Raw genomic sequence first — 20,727 nt, 5'->3', positions numbered from 1 at the left:
CTGGTCTCTAACTCCTGATCCAAAGTGATCCTCCCACCTCGACCTCCCAAAGTGCTGGGATTACAGGCCTGAGCCACGCGCCCAGCTAGAAACTCTTTTATTTTTATTTATTTTGTTTTATTTTTGAGACGGAGTTTCGCTCCTGTTGCCCAGGCTGGAGTGCAATGGCGCGATCTCGGCTCACCGCAACGTCCGCCTCCCAGGTTCAAGCAATTCTCCTGCCTCAGCCTCCCAAGTAGCTGGGATTACAGGCATGCGCCACCACACCCGGCTAATTTTTTTTTTTTTTTTTTTGTATTTTTAGTAGAGACGGAGTTTCGCCATGTTAGTCGGGCTGGTCTCCAACACCCGACCTCAGGTGATCTGCCTACCTCAGCCTCCCAAAGTGCTGGGAATTACAGGCATGAACCACCGCGCCCGGCCTATTTTAATGTTTTTATTTTTATTTTTGAGACGGAGTTTCGCTCTTGTGGCCCAGGCTGGAGTGCAGTGGCGCCATCTCGGCTCACCGCAACCTCCGCCTCCCGGGTTCAAGCCATTCTCCTGCCTCAGCGTCCAGAGTAGCTGGGATTACAGGCGTGCACCACCAGGCCCGGCTAATTTTTGTATTTTTAGTAGAGACGGGGTTTCACCGTGTTGGCCAGGCTGGTGTGGAACTGTTGACCTCAAGTGATCCACCGGCCTCGGCCTCCCAAAGTGCTGAGATCACAGACGTGAGCCACCACGCCCGGTCTGGGAACTCTTTTTGGTAATATTTTTTGACCGTCTTTGCTCAAATGTCACCTCCATGAGACCCAGCTCTACTACCCTAGCCAATACTGCAACATGCACCACAGCATTCCTAGCGCTTCCAATTACATTCTAACATCCTACATAGCTGACTTTTTTTTCTTCTTACCTTTTTATTTGTTACTTTTATACTTAATACTTATTGTTTGCCTCCCTCCATAGAATGTGAGGGGCAGAAATCTTAGTTTTGTTCACTCATGGATCTCAAACACCCAAAACAATGCCTAACACCTATGGTTCTCAATAGACGTGTGTAATGAATGAATGGATAAGTACGTTTCATTTATGTATGAAACATGTATTAATCAGAAGCTCACCCTTCTGGAGTTTCCCTGAACTGGGAATGGCAGGAAAACATGTAACATCAAGTTTCTCAACCCAAAAAGCTAATACCTTACATCTATTACAGAAAGATGGTGGTGTTTTCCATAAGGCGTTGATTTCCTGTGGAATTCTAGACTGAATAGGCAGCCAACTTGCTATATGTATCATAAAATAAAAAAAGGACCTTATAAAACAATGGTTTCTAAACCATTGGAGATTCAGATCCTGTGAGTCTGAGTTAGGGACCGGGAATCTAAAATTTTAAAAGTGCCTCAGGTGATTCACATGTACAGCCAGTCTTGGATACCTGAGCTAGAGCATTTTCTTTATATTGTCCTGAGACCTGAAGAGATGAGAACTATGTTAGTGAAGTGAAAGGAAAGTATGTGGCTAACTGGGCTTTTGAAATCAAAGAAGAGGTGTATGGTATGCTTTTTTTGACTCATAGTCATGGATCCTTCTTCCTGCCTCCTAAACCTTTTTTGCTGGGATTTGTGCTTCAGAATCAGCCCAGGAACTTGTTAAATATACAAGAGCTCATGCCCTACCACCGACCTACATAACCTATGTTTAAGTATCTCTGGTTTTACAAAGCCTCTAGGCTAGAGAAAAGTGTATCCACACCAGGGAGCGCTGAGACTAAGTTCAGCTAGAATTTCAGAGAAGGCTGGAATATGTCAGTCAAGTCAGTAAGGCTAAAATGGTCATGGTTACCACGATCACACAATTCCATTCTTCCAGGGTAGATGAGCTTTAATAATGCCCTTTTTTTTGGACAGCAATGAAGAAACTTTCTGAAAACATTTGAGAACGAATTAAAACAGAGCGCCCAACGTGGGGCTCGAACCCACGACCCTGAGATTAAGAGTCTCATGCTCTACCGACTGAGCTAGCCGGGCTCATGAAATACTAGCTTTTCCCCAACATACTAAGAGCATACATAACTTCTTTTGTACAGTTGGGATTCTGGATTTTATGTTTATGTTGATTTTATAGGTAAGATGAAATGAAACTCAAAGGACGTAAACATTATCTGAATCATTAGCATGCATTCCACTCACTTTCTCTACATCTTCCCTCTTTTCCCCATTCTCACCAATTTGTGTTGATAGACCACAGAATATTTCCAGAACCTAAAAGTCAGTGTCATTGGATGCTTACCAGAGTGACGCCTGCACTGGCACACCCAAAACTCCAGACCCGGTTACCAATGTGGCTCCAAGCATAGTCCCAAGGACCTTAGGTCCTCGAGCCCAAACAATATCTTGGACCCTCTCCGTGGTCCAGTGAGGCGTTCCTCTCTTGTTCTCATAACCCATCAATTCTTGCCCCTCCTGCCAAGCTATGTGGATATGGCCCTCAAGAAAATGTCTGCGGTGTTCTCTCACCTTTGCTGGACTCGTATGTTTTCTCATTTGTTGCCCTTCATAATCAAGGCACACACACAAAATGGGGCAGGGTTGCAATTATATTTTAATATAAAGAATCTGACAACCACTACAATATAGAATTCAGTGATTTTTGTATGTTGTGTTTACCACCAACCGCAAAAGTAGATTCAGCACAATAGATTAAAAAAAAAAATCTACTAAATGAGTATACCAACGGTACGCTCCAAGAGGAGAGAAAAAATGCTCCTTCTCAGAAGAAAGTAGAACCCTGATATGTATGACAGGGTAGTACTTGACGCTATAGCAACGAGGAAAGTCGAAATAACTCAAAGGTTCCTAACACGTTGACTCTTAATCTTCCCATTTAAATCCATCCTTTGATGTAATGAATCAATAATAAGCAGCATTGAATTAAGATGTGGCCATTTTATTTCTAACATATTTCACATGAACACAATCGTGGAGTCGGAACTTCTAGAAGATCCGGAAACGTTTGCCCTTGCAAAAGTCTCTGTAGAGCGGATGGAAAACTAAAGAGAAGCCAAAAAAAAAAAAAAAAAAAAGTCCTTAACTAGAGATCGCAACTCACTTGTTGGGTTTGAATGCATATCGATGCCACGATTACCGGCACTTCTAACTGGAAAGTTTTAACTTAGAAACTAAGGTTGGGTGAAGGCAGCCAGATTCAAAAGCAAGGAAAAAAAACCTGGGCTCGTCCGGGATTTGAACCCGGGACCTCTCGCACCCTAAGCGAGAATCATACCCCTAGACCAACGAGCCGCCTGAATGTGACACATTTTAAATGTATTTAATATTTACTAAATTTTTAAAAAATGTACGTGTAGCTATATGCAACTATAATTTATAATACCTTTAATTAACTTTATTAAAAAAATTATCAGGTCAACGAGACTCTCAGAATTTTCCCTCAATCCAATTCTAAGGACTGTTATCTCAAAGGGCTCTTGACCCATCCTTTCTAAAAGAAACAACTGTGGCGTTTGTTTCAAAAGCAGAAATCTGGGTTCCCTCTCAAATCTTAGTCAAAGTATCTGGAGGCGAGGCCCAATAAGTTTCGTTTTTGACAAGCGCTCGAGCTCACCCACAGGTATGGGGCTAACAAAGCCCACGTGGAGCTCGGAACTTGAGATCAGCATTTTCCATAGAAAATAGTAAAACACGTGAAAATTCACTCGACAGGATATACAGCTGTGAGGTCGTAAATAAACAGAGGACATTTGGTGTACAAGGAACGGGGAATGTTAAATACATCAAGAAGTGGACTGAACTGTTATTCCTGGAGTTGGCCAGCCTGGACCAAAGGGTCCAGGTTGCTGATGTGGAAAAGGTAGATTTTTGGAAAGGGGCTTAGTCCTTTCTTGGGAAATCAAAGTAACAAGAAAATGTTTCTCTCGGAATGAAATTTCTGTCTTGATGTGTGAATGTTGAGCTTTCCAAGTAGGGATCCTTAACTGGGCAATCAGAGATAATGAACACTGCCTTCTCATACTTGCCCCGCATTTCAGTATCTGAAGATTTATCTGTTTTCAGACTATTTCAAGGACAGTGTTGGAGCACTAAACAAATTGGTGCCATTGTTTTGCCCTATATTGAATTTAAATCTCCTAAAATATCCTGCTGCTTTTCTGCTTCTCATGAGCAAACATTTTGAGCACCATGAGTTAAGAAAACAGGACCTCTGAACTTACTACAAATGTTTGGACTTCTGGCAAAGTGTTAGTTGTAGAGGTTAGCACAGTCTTTCCTGTAGTAACAGTCTTCAAACAATTGATTTTTCCTTATCTTTGTGTAAGTTACATGATGGAAGAAAAGAGCTCTGGCCCGTACGGGGATCGAACCCGCGACCTTGGCGTTATTAGCACCACGCTCTAACCAACTGAGCTAACCGGCCACCTACGTTTGGAAGGTTTTAAAAACTGCATTAAGAATTTCATCAGTGTTTCGGACTGTTTTCGTTTTCGTTATTCCCCTACGGGAGAACGGTGCACTAGAGCAATCAAATTCGCCTGTGCTGAGCTAGCTGAGATTCATCCTTCTCCCGATATTTGTCCTATTTTTATCATCCTATGACGCACAGGACTAACAATAGCCCGTCCTCCCTCCCCTTTCCGTGTTCTCAAGCCAAGATTATTTTTGCCCTAAAGGCAAACCATATACCACAAATAGGGCTCATTAATGGGTTCCGGGCAACTTTCCAGGTTGCTCCTCTTTTGTCATCTCTCCATTGGGCATGTTTTCCTGTGTTCTCAATTCGATTTGTTTCACATAGTTCAAAATAGCTCAAAGCAACCTTGTTCCCCCGTACTCCATATACAATTCTACATATAGTGGCTAAAAGAACGCCATAAAAAGTTAAAGAAGTGGAGGATACAAAATATAATTATTTAACGTTTTGAAATATAGTTTCTGATAGTATTGAGCGGATAGGATAAAAGGACTTGGAGATGCCGGGGATCGAACCCGGGACCTCATACATGCGAAGCATGCGCTCTACCACTGAGCTACATCCCCAACTCTGCACAAATCTTGTTTGTAGCTCTCCCTAGTTGTTTGTAAGAGATTTCTGTTACCTCCCCCCGCGCTTTCGTCTTCCCATATCTGCCCCCTTCCCCATCTCGGTCCCCAAATTCTAAGGTTTGCTGACTGCTGAAGTTAAATTCTCTTTTATTTGTCAAACAAAATCCTGAAATGGTTAATGGGGCAGCATCCATCAGTTTTCAAAGTGTGTAAAACCTTCCAGGCATCAGACACACTCGTCAAATACTTAACCTACTGACCCAGGGATAGAACTATTGATAACTACCTGGAAATCTGAGAAGAAAAAGGAGAGTGAGGACGTTTCTTTACAAACTTCTTTAATTTCTTTTTCCTTTTTTCAAAGAAACTGAACACTGAAAACCAAGGCAGGTGAAACCAAGCACTGCTAAATCAAACAGTTTTCTCTATTCTTCGTCTCACATCAGCTTCCCTAAGTATGTTGCCGAAAAGGTGATTCAATTACTCCCCTTTACGTGCACCAGCGTCAGATCAGGTTACTTTTGAAAATGTTTTGTTTGGGCCCAAGTTTGGAGAGAGGATTTGAGATATTTATCTGGGAAGCCTAGGAACTGAAGGCGAGCATTCTGTTAGTCCTTGACTGGACTGAATTACACGAATACATATATATGCTTGTAGAAAGATAGGTAGATAGGTAGGTAGGTAGGTAGGTAGGTAGGTAGATAGATAGATATAGATAGATAGATAGATAGATAGATAGATAGAATTTTGGGGGGCTGTTAGTATTAATTTGTAATATAGTTAGACCTCGGTCTTAAAACGGACCCTCGTTGTGGCTGAGTTTCTGTGCTGTCATTAGCAAGAATTTCTAAATTACCAGCTCCTTATTAAAATCACAGCTGAACCTTCTAAAATCACGTTCTAGGTCAGATACGTAGATTAATAAACCAGGGTTGATGTGTTTTGGGCATTTTGTATGAACCTTGGTAGCTCAGTCAGTATGGCCATGAACTTTTAATCTGAGGGCCCAGGTTTCAAATCTCTGTTCAGGTGTCGCTGTATTTCTCCTTTCTTCTTTCCATTTCTTCATTTTTAACCCAATATGTACAGTATTCTTTCCTTATCAGCGGGAGATATGTTCCAAGACACCCAGTGAATGCCTGAAACCTCGGATAGTACCATAGTATACTATGTTTTTTCGATCTGATAACCAGGATGAGTACTAAGTGAGTAACGTGTGGGGAGCGCATACCCCGTGGATACTCTGGACAAGGGGATGATCCTCGGGCGGGTGGGAGATTTCATGACGCTACTGAGAAAGGTGAGTTATTTGAAACTTACGCATTTTTTATTTCTGGAAGTTTCATTTAATATTTTGGACCACGGTTGAAGGGGGTAACTGAGACAGCGGAAGGGAAACTACGGACAAAGGGAGAGAGGTTACTGCAGTTGGAGGGAGGAAGGTAAGGTCAAGTCACAGGCTGATATCCCCGAATAAATGAAGGACTCTTGAGTTGACCATAGATCTCATAACCTAGGAGCTGTTTAGTAAATAGATGGGCCTTTTGGAAAGGGAGCCTCAGCGCACAAAGTTTTTCATCTGGAATAGGAATAAAGTTGCAATAACAATGGCTACAAGTTGTTAAAAGTTAAACTCTTTCTTGAAAAGCAACAAAAATGCAAAGGCTCCCTGTTTTCTCAATTAGTGTGCTCTTTTCTGATCCCCTGTTTTGCCCTGGGGCTGCCTAGGTAAACAGACGTGGTTTGTCACCCAGAACTTGGGCCTAGTGGCAGTAGCTTTCATTTTTTTGGTAGTGACCTACAATTTGAAGTTTAGTGTACATCGTCAGTCATACATAAGTAACAGAAACAAAAGTTGCATGAACTGTTCCTTACTCTTACCATAGACACTGTGTTCTGATTATTTCTGATTCTAGTCTATTCTAAGTGAAATTTAACATATCTTTCACTTGCCAATACAATTGAAAGAGAAGTAACTGTGACTCTGTCACCAAGAAAAATCACATATTTCTGTATACAATATGATACAGTTGTTACAAATACCCAAGACAACTGTTTCAAAATTACAGCAGTCATAAGACGGGTCTTGAAGTTTAATATTTAATGCCTTAATGAGAAACACACATTACTCTGAAATTATTTTAATCCTTTGATAACTGTTTTGTAGTATAATTGGCTTTCTTTGAAGTCCTGTGTATTTTTTTAATTTTTCAAAAATACAATTTTTGAAAAGGGCTCCATGGGCTTCCTGCTGGGGCCAGAGGGCTCCCTGGGAGCTAAAAGATGAATCCCCGCAGAAATTCGCCATCTTTGAGGAGACCACTGTCGGGTGCCTGCCATCCCCTTCCGCCGCAACTCCACTAATGAGGACTAGGGGTTAGCGCTGGCTCCTGAGGCCGGAACAAGGTCTTTAAAGGTCTAAGGTGAAATTCCGGTTGGGAGCTCAGTCAAGCCTCCCCTACCCAACTGGGAATCAGTGAGCCAACCAGAGCCGGCCCCGCCAGGCGACACCGAGAGTCGCTGACCTCCCAGGTCTCGAGGGTGTCGGAAGTGCGTCCCAGAGCAGAGCGGGCCAGAGGGGCGGGGCGTCGCGGCGCTTGGGCCGCGCTCTTGGGTACCCCAAGTAGGGCTCCTCCAGGCCATGTTGATGACCCAGGCTGGAAGCCATTGGAGAGTTTTGAGAGAAGCGGGAGGTATTTTTTTTTTTTTTCTTTTCTTTCCTTTTTTTTTGAAACGGAGTCTCACTCTATCTCCCAGGCCGGATGGAGTTCAGGGGTGCGATCACGGCTCACTGCAACCGAGGAGGTACATTTTACCAGGATCTCTGTCAGAGGCATTCGAACCAGAGCGACTCCATTTTGAGTGAGAGCTAGGAAAACGAGGCTGGAACTTTCGCTGGGCTGCATTCCCAGAAAGTCAGGCATTCCTAGCCTCTAGATGTTTATGGTTAAGGAAACAAATTAATAATGTTTAGTAAACAGACCCAGACTTGGGAGTTTCCAGATGTCCCCACATCTGGAGAACAAAGGCATTCGAAATTTTGCTTTAAATATAATATTATCGGTTCTTACAAAATATAATAAGAAAATTAATCCTTTATCACAAACCCTTGTAGCAGAGCACATCTCCCCATATATATAAGTATTGTACCTAGGGTGGACGCGTTCCTCAGTGTTTCAGGAACACCCTACTCTGTCTATGGAGTAGCTGTACTTTCACTACTTAACTTTTTTATTAAACTTTCTCTTACTTTGCACTGCGCACTCACCCTGAATTCTTTCTTTCGTGAAAGCCAAGAACCCTCCCTTGGGGTCTGGATCGGGGACCCTTTCCTGTAACACAACTACTACTGAGAAAAGAAGGTAGTGGTGCAAGGACGGATACAGAAAAATAAGTTTCCCTTCCTCTTCTTTCCAACTCTTCCATGCTCAGTGCCTCAGATGTGAGGGTCAGAAATTTGGTTATTAAAAGCTCTAGGCCGGACGTGGTGGCTCACGCCTGTAATCCCAGCACTTTGGGAGGCCAAGGCGGGCGGATCATGAGGTCAGGAATTCGAGACCAGCCTGGCAAACACGGTGAAACCCTGTCTCTACTAAAACCAACACAAAAAATTAGCCGGGCACGGTGGCAGGCGCCTGTAATTCCAGCTACGCGGGAGGCTGAGGCAAGAGAATCCCTTGAACCCGGGAGGCGGAGGTTGCAGTGAGCTGAGATCGCGCCATTGCACTCCAGCTTGGGCGACAAGAGTGAAACTCCGTCTCAGAAAAACAAAACAAAACAAAACAAACAAAATACTCTAGATCACTCAGGCTGATATATGTCTAAATTTATGTTTGTCTAAATGTAAAGTTAAATGAGAACAATGCTACTCAGCTCATAGGGTTTTTGAAATAAAATTATTCATATAAATCACTGGGCAGTTGGGCAAACAACACTTAATCTCTTTTATTATAGTCAGAAACCTGATATAATTTGGTTATTCATCTTAATTATTTTTTGATCCAACAATAATTTATTGAACATCTACTGTGCACCTAAGATGACAGCAAGAGGGGAAAAAAGAATAAAAGTAAACATCTATGCACCATATTCTCTTAACATCTTTGTAAACGTTATTATTCTTACTGGAAGCCTTTTTCCCACTCCTTGCTTGACCAGCTCCTTTCTGTTTTCATTTTATTGGTCATGTGTCAACATACTACAGGAAGTCCTCCCTAAGGCCTCTTCATGCCCTGGCATCGGGGTTTGGGTCTCTTGCTGTGTTATAACAGAGAGCACATTACTGTATGGTGACCTATCTCTCTCTCATTCAACGTTTTGTTTTGTTTTGTTTTGTTTTTTTGAGATGGAGTTTCACTCTGTGGCCCAGGCTGGAGTGCAGTGGCGCCATCTTGGCTCACTGCAACCTCCGCCTCCCCGGTTCAAGCAATTCTGCTGCCTCAGCCTCCTGAGTAGCTGGGACTACAGGGATGCGCCACCATGCCTGGCTAATATTTTGGTTTTTGTAGTAGGAGACAGGGTTTCACTATGTTGGTCAGGCTAGTTTTGAACTCTTGACCTCAAATGATCTGCCTGCCTTGGCCTCCCAAAGTGCTGAGATTACAGGTGTGAGCCACTGCACCCGGCTCTCATTCAACTTTGAGCTGAGAACAGGGAATATTTCTTTTATCCTTGCATAGATATGGTGCAATATGGTGCATAGATCCTAATCTGTTGTCAGGCATAAAGTGCAGATAAGTGTTTGTTGTTTAACAAATAAAATGGAGTGGGAATAGTTGAGCAGATGAAGGATGGTAATACGGCATGACAAAGTAGAAATGCCAGCAATTCACTATTACAAAGGAAAAAAATGCTATTATGTAATTCCAATTTTACTATATATGCTACTTATTGGTTTTAGTAAGGCTCCATATGGAGTGTCCTGGGCCTCAGTTTTGTGGAGTAATCGAATCATCTTTTTTCCTTCCGTTTTTCAGTGGCGATGTAAGATTCTGGGAAATACTAATTTTTTTTTTCAAATCTCCAAGAGCTTTATGCATATTAGTAAATTGCAATATTAGTCATTTCCATAAAGTATCTCTAATTCTTTTCAAAACCTTGCAAAATAGATATTAGTTCTTGCTTTGCTACTGAGGAAACTGTGGCTTAGAAAGGCTAAGCAATCATCCAAACTTGGCATTATTTACTGCCAGCTCTCTCAGACCTCTTCACGGTTCCATACCAGGTACAAATCATCAACATGTTTTGCCTAGATTGCTGTGACAGCTTACCGTCTATTGCTCATGCAGCAGCCATACACACACATGCATATATGAAACACCTTAGACTGTGCCATTTCTTTGCTCAAAACTCTAATGGCACCGGGCATGGCGGCTCATGCCTGTAATCCCAGCACTTTGGGAGGCCGAGGCGGGCTGATTACTTGAGGCCAGGAGGTTGAGACCAGCCTGACCAATATGCCAAAAACCCGTCTCTTCTAAAAATACAAATAATAATAATAAAAATTAAAAAATTAGCCAGGCCTGGTGGTAGGTGCCTGTAATACCAGCTACTCGGGAGGCTGAGGCAGGAGAATCGGGGGCGGAGGTTGCAGTGAGCAGAGATCGCGTCACTGCACTCCAGCCTGGGTGACAGAGTGAGACTCCATTTAAAAAAAAAAAAAAAAAGAAACAAAAAAGGAGAGACACGGCCGGGTGTGGTGGCACACGTCTGTAATCCCAGCACTTTCGGAGGCTGAGGCGGGTGGATCACCTGAGGTCAGGAGTTCGAAACCAGCATGGCCGACATGGTGAAACTCCGTCTCTACTAACTAAAAATACAAACATTAGTTGGGTGTGGTGGTGCACGCCTGCAGTCCCACGTATTTGGAAGGTGAGGCAGAAGAATCGCTTGAACCCGGGAGGCGGAGGTTGCGGCCAGCGGAGATCGCATCACTGCACTCCAGCCTGGGAGACAGAGTGAGACTCTGGTTGGAAGAAAAAAAAAAAAAAAAAAAAAAATAGCAGACACCAACACCTAGACTACACTGAGCATTAGAAAAAGAAATTACAGGTGTAAGGACTAAAAAGAAACAAAATTGTTTATATACACAGAATATATGGTTGTCTATGTAAAAAACAAAAACCCCACAAGAATATGCAGATACAAGAATGAAAGGTAGCAAGGTTGCTGGATACAAAAATTGAAATCAACATTAGCTAAAACCAGAAAATGTAAGAACTAAAAATATGCCATAGAAAGTAGTGTTAAAAAGCATAAAGTTCCTAGGAAATATTAACAAGAAGACCTTTATGGAGAAAATTATAAACTTTATTGAAAGATATTTCAAAGGCCTAAGTAAATGGAGAGCTGAACCATATTCATGTATTGGAAGACAACATTGTAAAGATGACATGGCTTACCAGATTAATCTATAAATTCAATACAAATCCAATCAAAATTTCAATGTTCTTGGGTTTGTTTGATTTACAAATTGTTGATCTAATTCTACAAGTAATATGGAGGAATAGTTGGCTAAGAATAGCCAAGACACTCCAAGGAAGAAAAATTTTGTGGTGATATTGGAGACAGAGGTGAAATTGGCTAAAATTATGACAAAATGTGGAGGCATCTTGGTTTTTATCAGACCTTTTCCTAAAGTTGCAATAATCAGGACTGTATTGTACTGCTATAAGATTAGACAAATTGATGTCAGTCAGAATAGAAACCATCAAAAGACCCACATACGTACACAAAAATTTAATTTATGAAAGAGGCAGTGTTACAAATCACTGGGGAAAAGATGAACTTTTCAGTAAATAGTGCAGAGACAACCACTTTGAAATATGAAAAATGTTAAATTGAATTTCTAACTCATAATTTTCACAAAAATCAGTTCAGGACAGACTAAAGACAAATGTGAAAGGCAAAAGTATAAAATTTCTACAAGGCAGTAAAGAATATATTTATGATTTTGGGTTGGAAAGGATCTCCCCCCAAACCAACTTGTATTCAGCTTTATATGATACTTTTTAAAAACATTTACTTTCAGCAGGAAATAGGCAACAATCTATAACATTTTACAATTTCTAAACTCCCTCCTCTAAAAGTCACTATAAAAGTTAACAACATAGGTTGCTGCTGTTTTGAACAAGATTGATTTTCAGAAAGGGTGGACACTTCACATGAGGCCTGTATGAGCTTTTCACAGGCCCACTTTGACATGGAGGGAATAAAGTAAAACCAGCAGGATGGATCCACAAACTGAAAACAGGAATCTTGGCTCTTTTGAGTGACACCATCTCGATGTCATCAACAGAAAGCCTGAGTTTTGTTACCTAACACAGTTGATTTTAGGGTTGCCAAGGCCACATCAAGACTCTTGGTTTAAGGAAGTCAAGTCTATGCTGATGGCATCAGGGAAAGAGGAGACACGAAGTTTTGGTTCCCCACACTGTAAGGCTTCTGTGCCAAAGTGGCTGACATGTGAATGTCAGAGACTCTCTCCTGGGAATCAAGGGAATCAAGAACTATCTTCAAACAGGACAGAAAATCCTATTTTCCCTTATTTCAATTCAGTTTCTGAGATACACCCTATTAGTGGTATTTGCCCTTTCCACAAAAGACAACAAGGAAGTGTCCTGTGTGCTAACAACATAACTTAAAAAAGAGAGCCAAAATTCTACGGTTTTATAAAACTTGATTTAAAAAAATAGTATTTCAAACAGTAGAATCACTATAAGACAGAGCTATCAAAAATGTACATTTCACTTGGCATCCCCAGTGCCTTCTGCTTTCTGGGACTGCAGTGTAGAGGCATCTCGGTTTTTTGCAGGGTTGTTCCCATCCTTGCCAGCATCTGCTTTCCCCTTTCTCCCTTTGGGAAGCTTCTCTCCCTTCTTTGCAGAGGCTTTTTTAGGCCTGGGCTCTGGTTTTGGAGGAGCTGGTTTAGCAGATAACCGTGCTGATCTTCTCTGTGGCTCATCCTTCACCTTTGCTTTATCACCTTTAGCATCTCCTTTTGCCTTTCTCTTCGGCATGGTGGCAGCAGTGTTGGCAGGCGGCTTGAGCAGTCCTGGTGGGTGTTTCTGTCCTCCTCACACTGCTCCTGGAAAGATGTCTTTAACAAGACACAAAAAGTGTAAACCATAAAGGGAAAGACTGACCAATGTAAACATTAAAAATCAAATTTGACTATATTGTTAATAATTTGTGTATATCAAAAAAGATAGCATAGTAAAAGTAAAACAATAAGTTACCAGCTCGGCAAAGATATGTGTAACACATATAATGGACAAATGTTAGAATCCTGAATACATAAAGCATTCCTACAGATCCATGAGAAAAAGACAAAATGAAAATTTTAAAACTATGGCAAAAAATGTTAACAGGTACTTCTTGGAAGCATGAGTGAGGAATAAGCACCTAAAAATAGATAAGAAGTACATATTAAAAGCATAGGATATAACATTTCATATCTATCAAACTGAGGAAAACCAAGTTATCTGACAATATCAAGGACTCAACTGATAGGGAGCAATCAAAACCCTTATGTACTGCTGTGTGTGTGTGCAAATTAGTGTATTTGCTTCAGGAAACAGTGGTTATTTGTAAAGCACTCTGGAAGCAGTGGTATTATGCAAAGCAATTTTACGTCTAGGTGTTTACTTAGAGGGATTCTTGGAGGTGTGGACAGGAGATCTCCACAAGAATGTTTCCAGCAACACTGTAATTTCAAAAACCTGTAAATCACCCAAATGTCCTTCAATAGTAGAAGGGATATATATTTTTTGGTAGTATCTATAAAAGGGAATACTATTCAGCAGCAGAAACAAATACATTACAGCTAAGTTCAAAAACGAGGATCAATCTCAAGAATATAATGACGAACAAAAATAGGAAGTTGCAGAAGAATATGTACACTATAGATCCATTTACACATGTAAAACTATGACATGTTGAGGCCACAAACATATAGCAAAACTTAAAAAAAAAAAAAGGGATAAATAAAAATTGGCCAGTGGTTATCTCTTGGGAGTTGGGAAAGGGATGTGGTTGGAGAAGGCATGTAGGTTAGTCCAGAGATGGGGGATGTTGCGTTCTCTTCTTTAAGCTGTAGGGGAAGCACATGGGTGGAGTATTATCTATGTCTTACACAGAAAAATTGTATGTGCCTGCTCAAGAATTAATAAAAATACTAAAAAATGTGGGTAGCCCAGAGCACAGATTGAGAGCCACACAGGTAGGAAATAGAAAAGAGTTTGAGTTTGGGTAATTAGGACTTAGGCCTAGGGCTGGCATTCACAGGCACTGTGTGACTTTTTTAAAGCTTTTGTCTATCATACCTTCTGCCCCACCCTTGAAAACATTTTCTGGGAAATTCTGTAACCTTGTGAGTGGCCCCATTCTACAATGTTATTATTAGTTTTTTAATCTTGTCTCCAAATTACTCCAGTTTTGATTTTGTTTTGTTTTGTTTTTTTAGACGGAGTCTCAGAGTCTCCCTCTGTCACCCAGGCTGGAGTGCAGTGGTGCGATCTCATCTCACTGCAACCTCTGTCTCCCTAGCAATTCTCCTGCCTCAGCCTCCCGGGTAGCTGGGATTACAGGTGCCCACCATCACACCCAGCTAATTTTTGTATTTTTATTAGAGATGGGGTTTCACCATGTTGGCCAGGCTGGTCTCAAACTCCTGACCTCAGGTGATCCACCTGAGAATCGCTTGAAACCGGGAGGTGGAGGATGCAGTGAGCCGAGATTAGTGCCACTGCACTCCAGCCTGGGGGACAGAGCGAGAGTCTATCTCAAAAAAAAAATAAAATAAAAAAGTAATGGTGCCACTGAGACATACAGTTCTACTGATCTAACTACACCTGACCTGCTCTCTTCTGAAGAAATCCTTGCCATTACATAAATTTATTGCTAATTTTTGTCCTTTTCCCTTTCTTTCAAATGCAACATTAAGGAATCATTTTAACAATTTTTAGGAAACAAAAGAAGCTACTCTTACAATGAAGGAACCAGTGAAAATCACTTGGTCTAATAGTAGGGTGACTTGATTTATACCTGTTGCCCTAGTATAATTATTCATAATGTTCCCTTTTACTTTGAAAAGTGACCCAACTTGGGCAATGAATAATAAATAAGGTTATCCCAAATATTCTGCATATATTTTTAGAGACCTTTATCTTACCAGAGAATGAGAGTGTTTAACCAAAGAGTGAGCTTTTGGCTTAGCACACATTTCCCTAAGAATGGATACTGCATACCATTCTCCTTCCATCTCACTTCAAAATTGTTTCTCAGCCCATTTCCTGGTGTGGGAATGCTCACACAACCTCTTTTCCTGGGTTCAGTTTTCTTCAAGTTAGATCCATTGCAGTCCATCCCAAGTAGGGGGGCCATTATCTCCACATGTCAAAGGCCAAAATACAGCAGGTGACAAAATAAAATCAGAAAAAATAGGCCACTGCCTGGATGCTGTATCTGAGTATATAAATAACGATTTAATTATTGAAACTCACCTTTAGGAAGCTGATTAGGAGACCAGGTCACCGACTCTCTACAGAACTTACAAATGTAGGAGACAGATACACATATAATGAAAAGGGGCCAGAGAGATGGGTAAAAGCTCTTACCATTTCCATAAAGGACAAGGAGGTTCGAAAAGGAAGGAGCTCTCACCACACAGTGGTTTTAACTTAGAAGAAATTGTCTGAGGTGGCACGGAAGGGATTTTTAGGTAAATGAAACTCTTTTGTATGCTACTGTAATGGCATATATTATATAATGGTAGATGTTATGAATTTGACAAAACCCACAGAACTTCATACAATGAGTGAACCCTGATGTAAACTATATATTTTAGTTAATAATAAGCTGTCAATATTAGTTAATCATTTGTAACAAATGTACCACACCAGTGCAAGTTGTTAATAACTTAGGAGAAACTGAGGTGGGGGAAAAGAAGTATGTGGGAACTCTCTGTTCAATTTTCTATAAACCAAAAATTGCTCTAAAAAAAGGAAGTCTATTAATGTAAAAACAATACACATTTTAAGAGTTCAAAAAAATAATGTTAATGATAAAATATAAAAGTCATTACAAATACTCCTTCATGCATGTGGAAGAAAAGAACATTAACTGGCAGATAAATCTTACTAGTAACTGTGTAACTTTTGGAAACAGAGAGAAATGACTTTCAGTGGTATCATCAGGGGAAGAAATTATCAAGACAGATACTGAAGTTATTTTTCTAAGACATGGCAACAATTTAAAAAGTTTTAGAAATATAACAATTCCCCTTTGTTAAAATAACTCTTCCAATAACATTATATTAACAAACAACAGAGCAAGTTAGTGAAAGTTTTGAATCACTCCTCTTCATTGCACAGAACTGGACTGAAATTCTCATGAATGTTCTCAATTTAACTCCTCATTTAAAGAGATTGCTGTAGGAGAGAAGGAACATCTGCTTCATCCTTCTTCCAATCCTTTTGTTAGCATGAAGACTTGCATTTTTATCATCAGAAAAAGATCATGATGTTTAAATTAACTGGCAGAAATAGCTTAAAAAAAAAAACCTAATAGTGAAATAAAAAGCAAAATAGGGTCTTATGGGTGGGCCCTAATTCAAATGACTGGTGTACTTCTAGGAAGAGGAGATTAGGATACAGACAACATAGAGGAACACATTTAAGGACGTAGTGGGAGGCGGCCATCTGCAAGCCAAGGAGAGGCCTCAGAAGAAACCAAACCTGCCGATATCTTGATCTTGGACTTCTACCCTCCAGAAGTCAAAGAAAATTAATTTTTGTTGTTTAAGCCACCCAGCCTGTGGTACCTTGTTTTGGCAGCCCTAGCGGACTAACATAAGAGAGAACAGTGTAAGAATTTAGTGACTTGGGTAGAGCGTGGTGGCTCACGCCTGTAATCCCAGAACTTTGGGAGGCCAAGGTGGGCAGATCACGAGGTCAGGAGTTCAAGATCAGCCTGGCCAACATGGTGAAACCCTGGCTCTACTAAAAAATACAAAAATTAGCCAGGGGTGGTGGTACGTGCCTGTAATCCCAGCTATTCAGGATGCTGAGGCAGGAGAATTGCTTGAACCTGGGAGGCGGAGGTTGCAGTGAGCCGAGATTGCGCCATTGCACTCCAGCCTGGGCAATAGATTGAGACACTATTTAAAAAAAAAAAAAAAAAAAAAAAAAAAAAGAATTTAGTGACTAGGGAAGCATCTTGGATTAGATTAATTTGGGGGTCTCACCCAGCTCTCAAAATATATTTTTCCATGTTTTTTCTCTTTCATAGCAAGCAAATCCATGGACCAAAATGCCACCTCATTCAATACTCATTTTCACCTCATCCCTAGCAAACACAAGGCACATTTAGCAGCATCTTTTTGCTCTTTCAATGGATACAGAACTGCGTTTCTGGGAGGTAGTTCTAACTTGGGTTTTAGCCTCAATCCCACCCCAAAATCAGAAGGCTCCCCTCTTCTTCCCTGCCTCTTACTTAAGGAAAGATCGTTTTTGGGGGTTGGAAGGAAGACCTGGAAGAAAGTTATGAACACCAAGCTTAGGAAAGAGAGAATAAAGGATGTAATTAAAATACAATAAAAAATCACAGGCAATGCTGGGCGCAGTGGCTCACGCCTGTAATCCCAGCACTTTGGGAGGTGGAGGCAGGTGGATCACTTGAGGTCAGGAGTTCAAGACCAGCATGGCCAACATGGTGAAACCCATCTCTACTAAAAATACAAAAATTAGCTGGGTGTGGTGGCACATGCCTATAGTCCCAGCTACTTGGGAGGTTGAGGCAGGAGAATCACTTGAGCCCGGGAGGCGGAGGTTGCAGTGAGCCAAGATTGCGCCACTGCACTCCAGCCTGGGTGACAGAGCGAGACTCTGTCTCAATAAAAAATAAAAAGATTCACAGGCAAGATGCTGTGTGCTACAGAAGCAAGAGGTCACATGGTGTCAGTCACTCTCCAGGGCCTGTTTGTTCTTCATTTTCCAAAGTATTAGAGATGCAGCATGAGTTTCCATGGGGGTTAAGTGAGAGAGACTGGGAGATGCAGGAGTAGAAAGGAAAGATGAGAAAAGGCAGGGTGTCTAAAATGGTAGGTTTGCTGTTGCAGCTTGCCAGAATGCATCTGGTTTAAAGAGAAGGAGTGAGCCATAAGCTCCCAAACAGTCACCCATTTGTAAAGGTTGGTTAGAGGCACACTCAGCTTCCAGGCTAAAGTATTCCTGCTAACTGGCATCAGAGAAAGATGAAGAGGATAAATCCTTGTCATCTCCCAGGACCCTGGAACCTCTGCCCCCTTTCAGGGCACCACAATAACTTGCTTACATTTCTGGGTAGTACAGAGGGGATTTTAAATGAAAATGTATTAGACAGATTGCTGTTGAGCACATGCCCAAGTTTATTGTCTTGCTAACTAAGATATTATGTTGCTAGCCAAGATGTTGTCTTGTTAAGGGAAACAGCAAGATGACAAAAGAATGGACCTTTCAAGTCAACATCTATCCAAGCAGCCTGTTTAAGAAAATGGTAAAAAGAAAACAGCTCATTAAACATTGTCCTTTTCTTTTTTCTTTTCTTTATTTCTTTCTTTTTTTTTTTTTTTTTTAATTTTGCAGACCCACATAAGAATGCAGCCCTTCTTTTGTCGTGGTCACAAAAATATCACATTCGGTCGGGCGCGGTGGCTCAGGCCTGTTATCTCACTTTGGGAGGCCGAAGCAGGCGGATCACTTGAAGTCAGGAGTCTGAGACCAGCCTGGCCAATATGGTGAAACCCCGTCTCTAACTAAAATACAAAGATTATCCAGACGTGGTATTGCACGCCTATAGTCCCAGCTGCTCCGGAGTCTGAGGCACAAAAATCGCTTGAACTCGGGAGGTAGAGGGAGGTGCAGGTTGCAGTGAGAGAGATCGCACCATTACACTCCAGCCTGGGAGACACAGTGAGACTCCGTCTCAAAAACAAACAAAAACAAACACATCACATTCTTATCAGTCATTTGAGGGAACCTGGAGCAATGTGATCTGAGAGGCTAGGCTTGGCTAATCCCTAGAAAAAGTAGTAATACATCTAAGAAAGAAATCTCTCTGAGGGTACATCCGAGGCTGCCAGGTGGCACAACAAAACTTTCTCATAAAAGCGTTTGATTAATCCAATTAACTTGTAAGCAAGCCATGTGGCAAGCAGGGGTAAGAGGCCAAACACCATGGCACAAGTCCTGATTCTAAACAAGTGCTGGTCCATTTCTTAAGCTTGGGATCCATTTTTTCTTTGTGATGGGATAGCGAAAGGTCAAAGTGGAGGAAGACTCAGCCCTTGGGTGTCTCCTCAACGAGGGTTTCTCGAAGGTAAATTGGGGAGGAAAGGAGAGCCCACGGCAGGTCAGTCCAACCTGCCAGTCACCACCTCTTCAAGGCCACAGCCCTGCGGGAGCAATCCTTTCAAATCCCCTTCTTTCCTTCTTTTATTGGCCCTAGAGCGCCGATTAGGGCTTCTCATCCCTGTCGGGCCTGCGGCTCTCTGTGACCCCACCTCTGGATTCAGCTTTTCCCAGGGATTCACACTCGGAGCTCAGGAGAGATGCTGCGATTACTCTGGAGACGGGAAGACAGGCGGGGCTGACGGGGCCCAAGGCCCTTAATCATGACCGGGGCCAGCTGGCAGGAGGGTCCTAAGTATATGGAGTGCGGCGAGACCTCCCACCCGGCCCCTCATTTTCCCGGGTAGCGTACTAAAGTCTGTGAGGCACTTACCCGAGTCTCGTGGCCGTCCGAGGGGAGCGGGAATCCCAGCTGAGGCCCTTAACGCGCCGGAGCCCTAGGCGTGGGCAGGGCCAGCTCCAGCCCCAAGATAGAAAAGACTAGGGGAGCCCGGCACTGCCAGGAACAGGAAGGCGAGGGAAGGTGAGGATGCGCTTCCGGGGCTGCAGGCTGGGAGCCGCCCCGAGTTCAAGCCGGAGAGAGCCGGTTCTCCCCCTGGCGATACGTGTGTCAGCCTCTGAGGCCCGCCCTAAGCACCGCTGTCCCGACCTCGTAAGACAGGGAGACAGGAAATTTATGATGGCCTGAAAAATCTTTAAAAGATACACACTGTAAGAATTTCGTAGTAGGAAGAGAAAAACCGTGTTTCCGCCCGGTTTCGAACCGGGGACCTTTCGCGTGTGAGGCGAACGTGATAACCACTACACTACGGAAACCTGCCGCAGAATGCTCTCTCAGAGCAAGCAGTTCTATCTGCGTAGTAACTACACTTGCTGTTTCTTCGTTCAGTGCGAGTTTTGCTGATGTGCGCATGCGTCTCTGTACCGAACTCTCAAACCAGAAAAACCAATGAACAGCTCAGACCTAGCCTCTCCAGTGTTAAAACTGAAGCCACATACAGTCATTTCAAATGACTGAATAGGGAAGAACACGATAGAGACTTTAATATCTCTGAACGGTCCTTCGTTCTTCGGCCAAAATGGTCAGGCGAGGCTGGGCACGACTTGGGTAGGGCGAGCGTTTCTCTGACGTAGTTGGCGTTACCACGTGGTCGGTGGCAGAATTTGCTCCCCAGAGAAATGATAACCCCATCTCTTGTCGAAAGCGGCCCCCTCTCGCTTCTGAGACTTCCAGGCAAATTTACCTTGCACGAATTTCATTACTCCAGCGGAATCGGAAAGTTGTAAAATAAACCTGC

At 42.3% G+C, this 20,727-nt stretch overlaps 1 protein-coding gene and 5 non-coding genes across 6 annotated transcripts; all 6 read right to left on the bottom strand.

The window, feature by feature from the left end:
- Window positions 1-1,939: 1,939 nt before the first annotated feature.
- On the bottom strand, window positions 1,940-2,012 carry TRNAK-CUU. The gene has a single exon. It is a non-coding gene; the product is annotated as a tRNA-Lys (tRNA).
- A 1,200-nt stretch (window positions 2,013-3,212) lies between these two features.
- TRNAP-AGG lies at window positions 3,213-3,284 on the bottom strand. Its single transcript has one exon. It is a non-coding gene; the product is annotated as a tRNA-Pro (tRNA).
- Window positions 3,285-4,342: 1,058 nt separating this feature from the next.
- TRNAI-AAU lies at window positions 4,343-4,416 on the bottom strand. The gene has a single exon. It is a non-coding gene; the product is annotated as a tRNA-Ile (tRNA).
- A 548-nt stretch (window positions 4,417-4,964) lies between these two features.
- TRNAA-CGC lies at window positions 4,965-5,036 on the bottom strand. Its single transcript has one exon. It is a non-coding gene; the product is annotated as a tRNA-Ala (tRNA).
- Window positions 5,037-11,333: 6,297 nt separating this feature from the next.
- On the bottom strand, window positions 11,334-20,334 carry HMGN4 (high mobility group nucleosomal binding domain 4). Its single transcript, XM_010364446.2, has 2 exons — window positions 19,803-20,334; window positions 11,334-13,140 (listed from the first exon to the last, which is right to left on the bottom strand). The coding sequence occupies exon 2, from the start codon at window positions 13,058-13,060 to the stop codon at window positions 12,788-12,790; it is 273 nt and encodes a 90-aa protein (XP_010362748.1). The 5' UTR covers window positions 13,061-13,140; window positions 19,803-20,334; the 3' UTR covers window positions 11,334-12,787.
- TRNAV-CAC lies at window positions 20,173-20,245 on the bottom strand. Its single transcript has one exon. It is a non-coding gene; the product is annotated as a tRNA-Val (tRNA).
- Window positions 20,335-20,727: the final 393 nt, after the last annotated feature.

Source organism: Rhinopithecus roxellana, chromosome 4 (assembly GCF_007565055.1).
Source record: "Rhinopithecus roxellana isolate Shanxi Qingling chromosome 4, ASM756505v1, whole genome shotgun sequence".
Classification (NCBI taxonomy): Eukaryota; Metazoa; Chordata; class Mammalia; order Primates; family Cercopithecidae; genus Rhinopithecus; species Rhinopithecus roxellana.
This window is presented reverse-complemented; position numbering and strand designations above follow the sequence as displayed.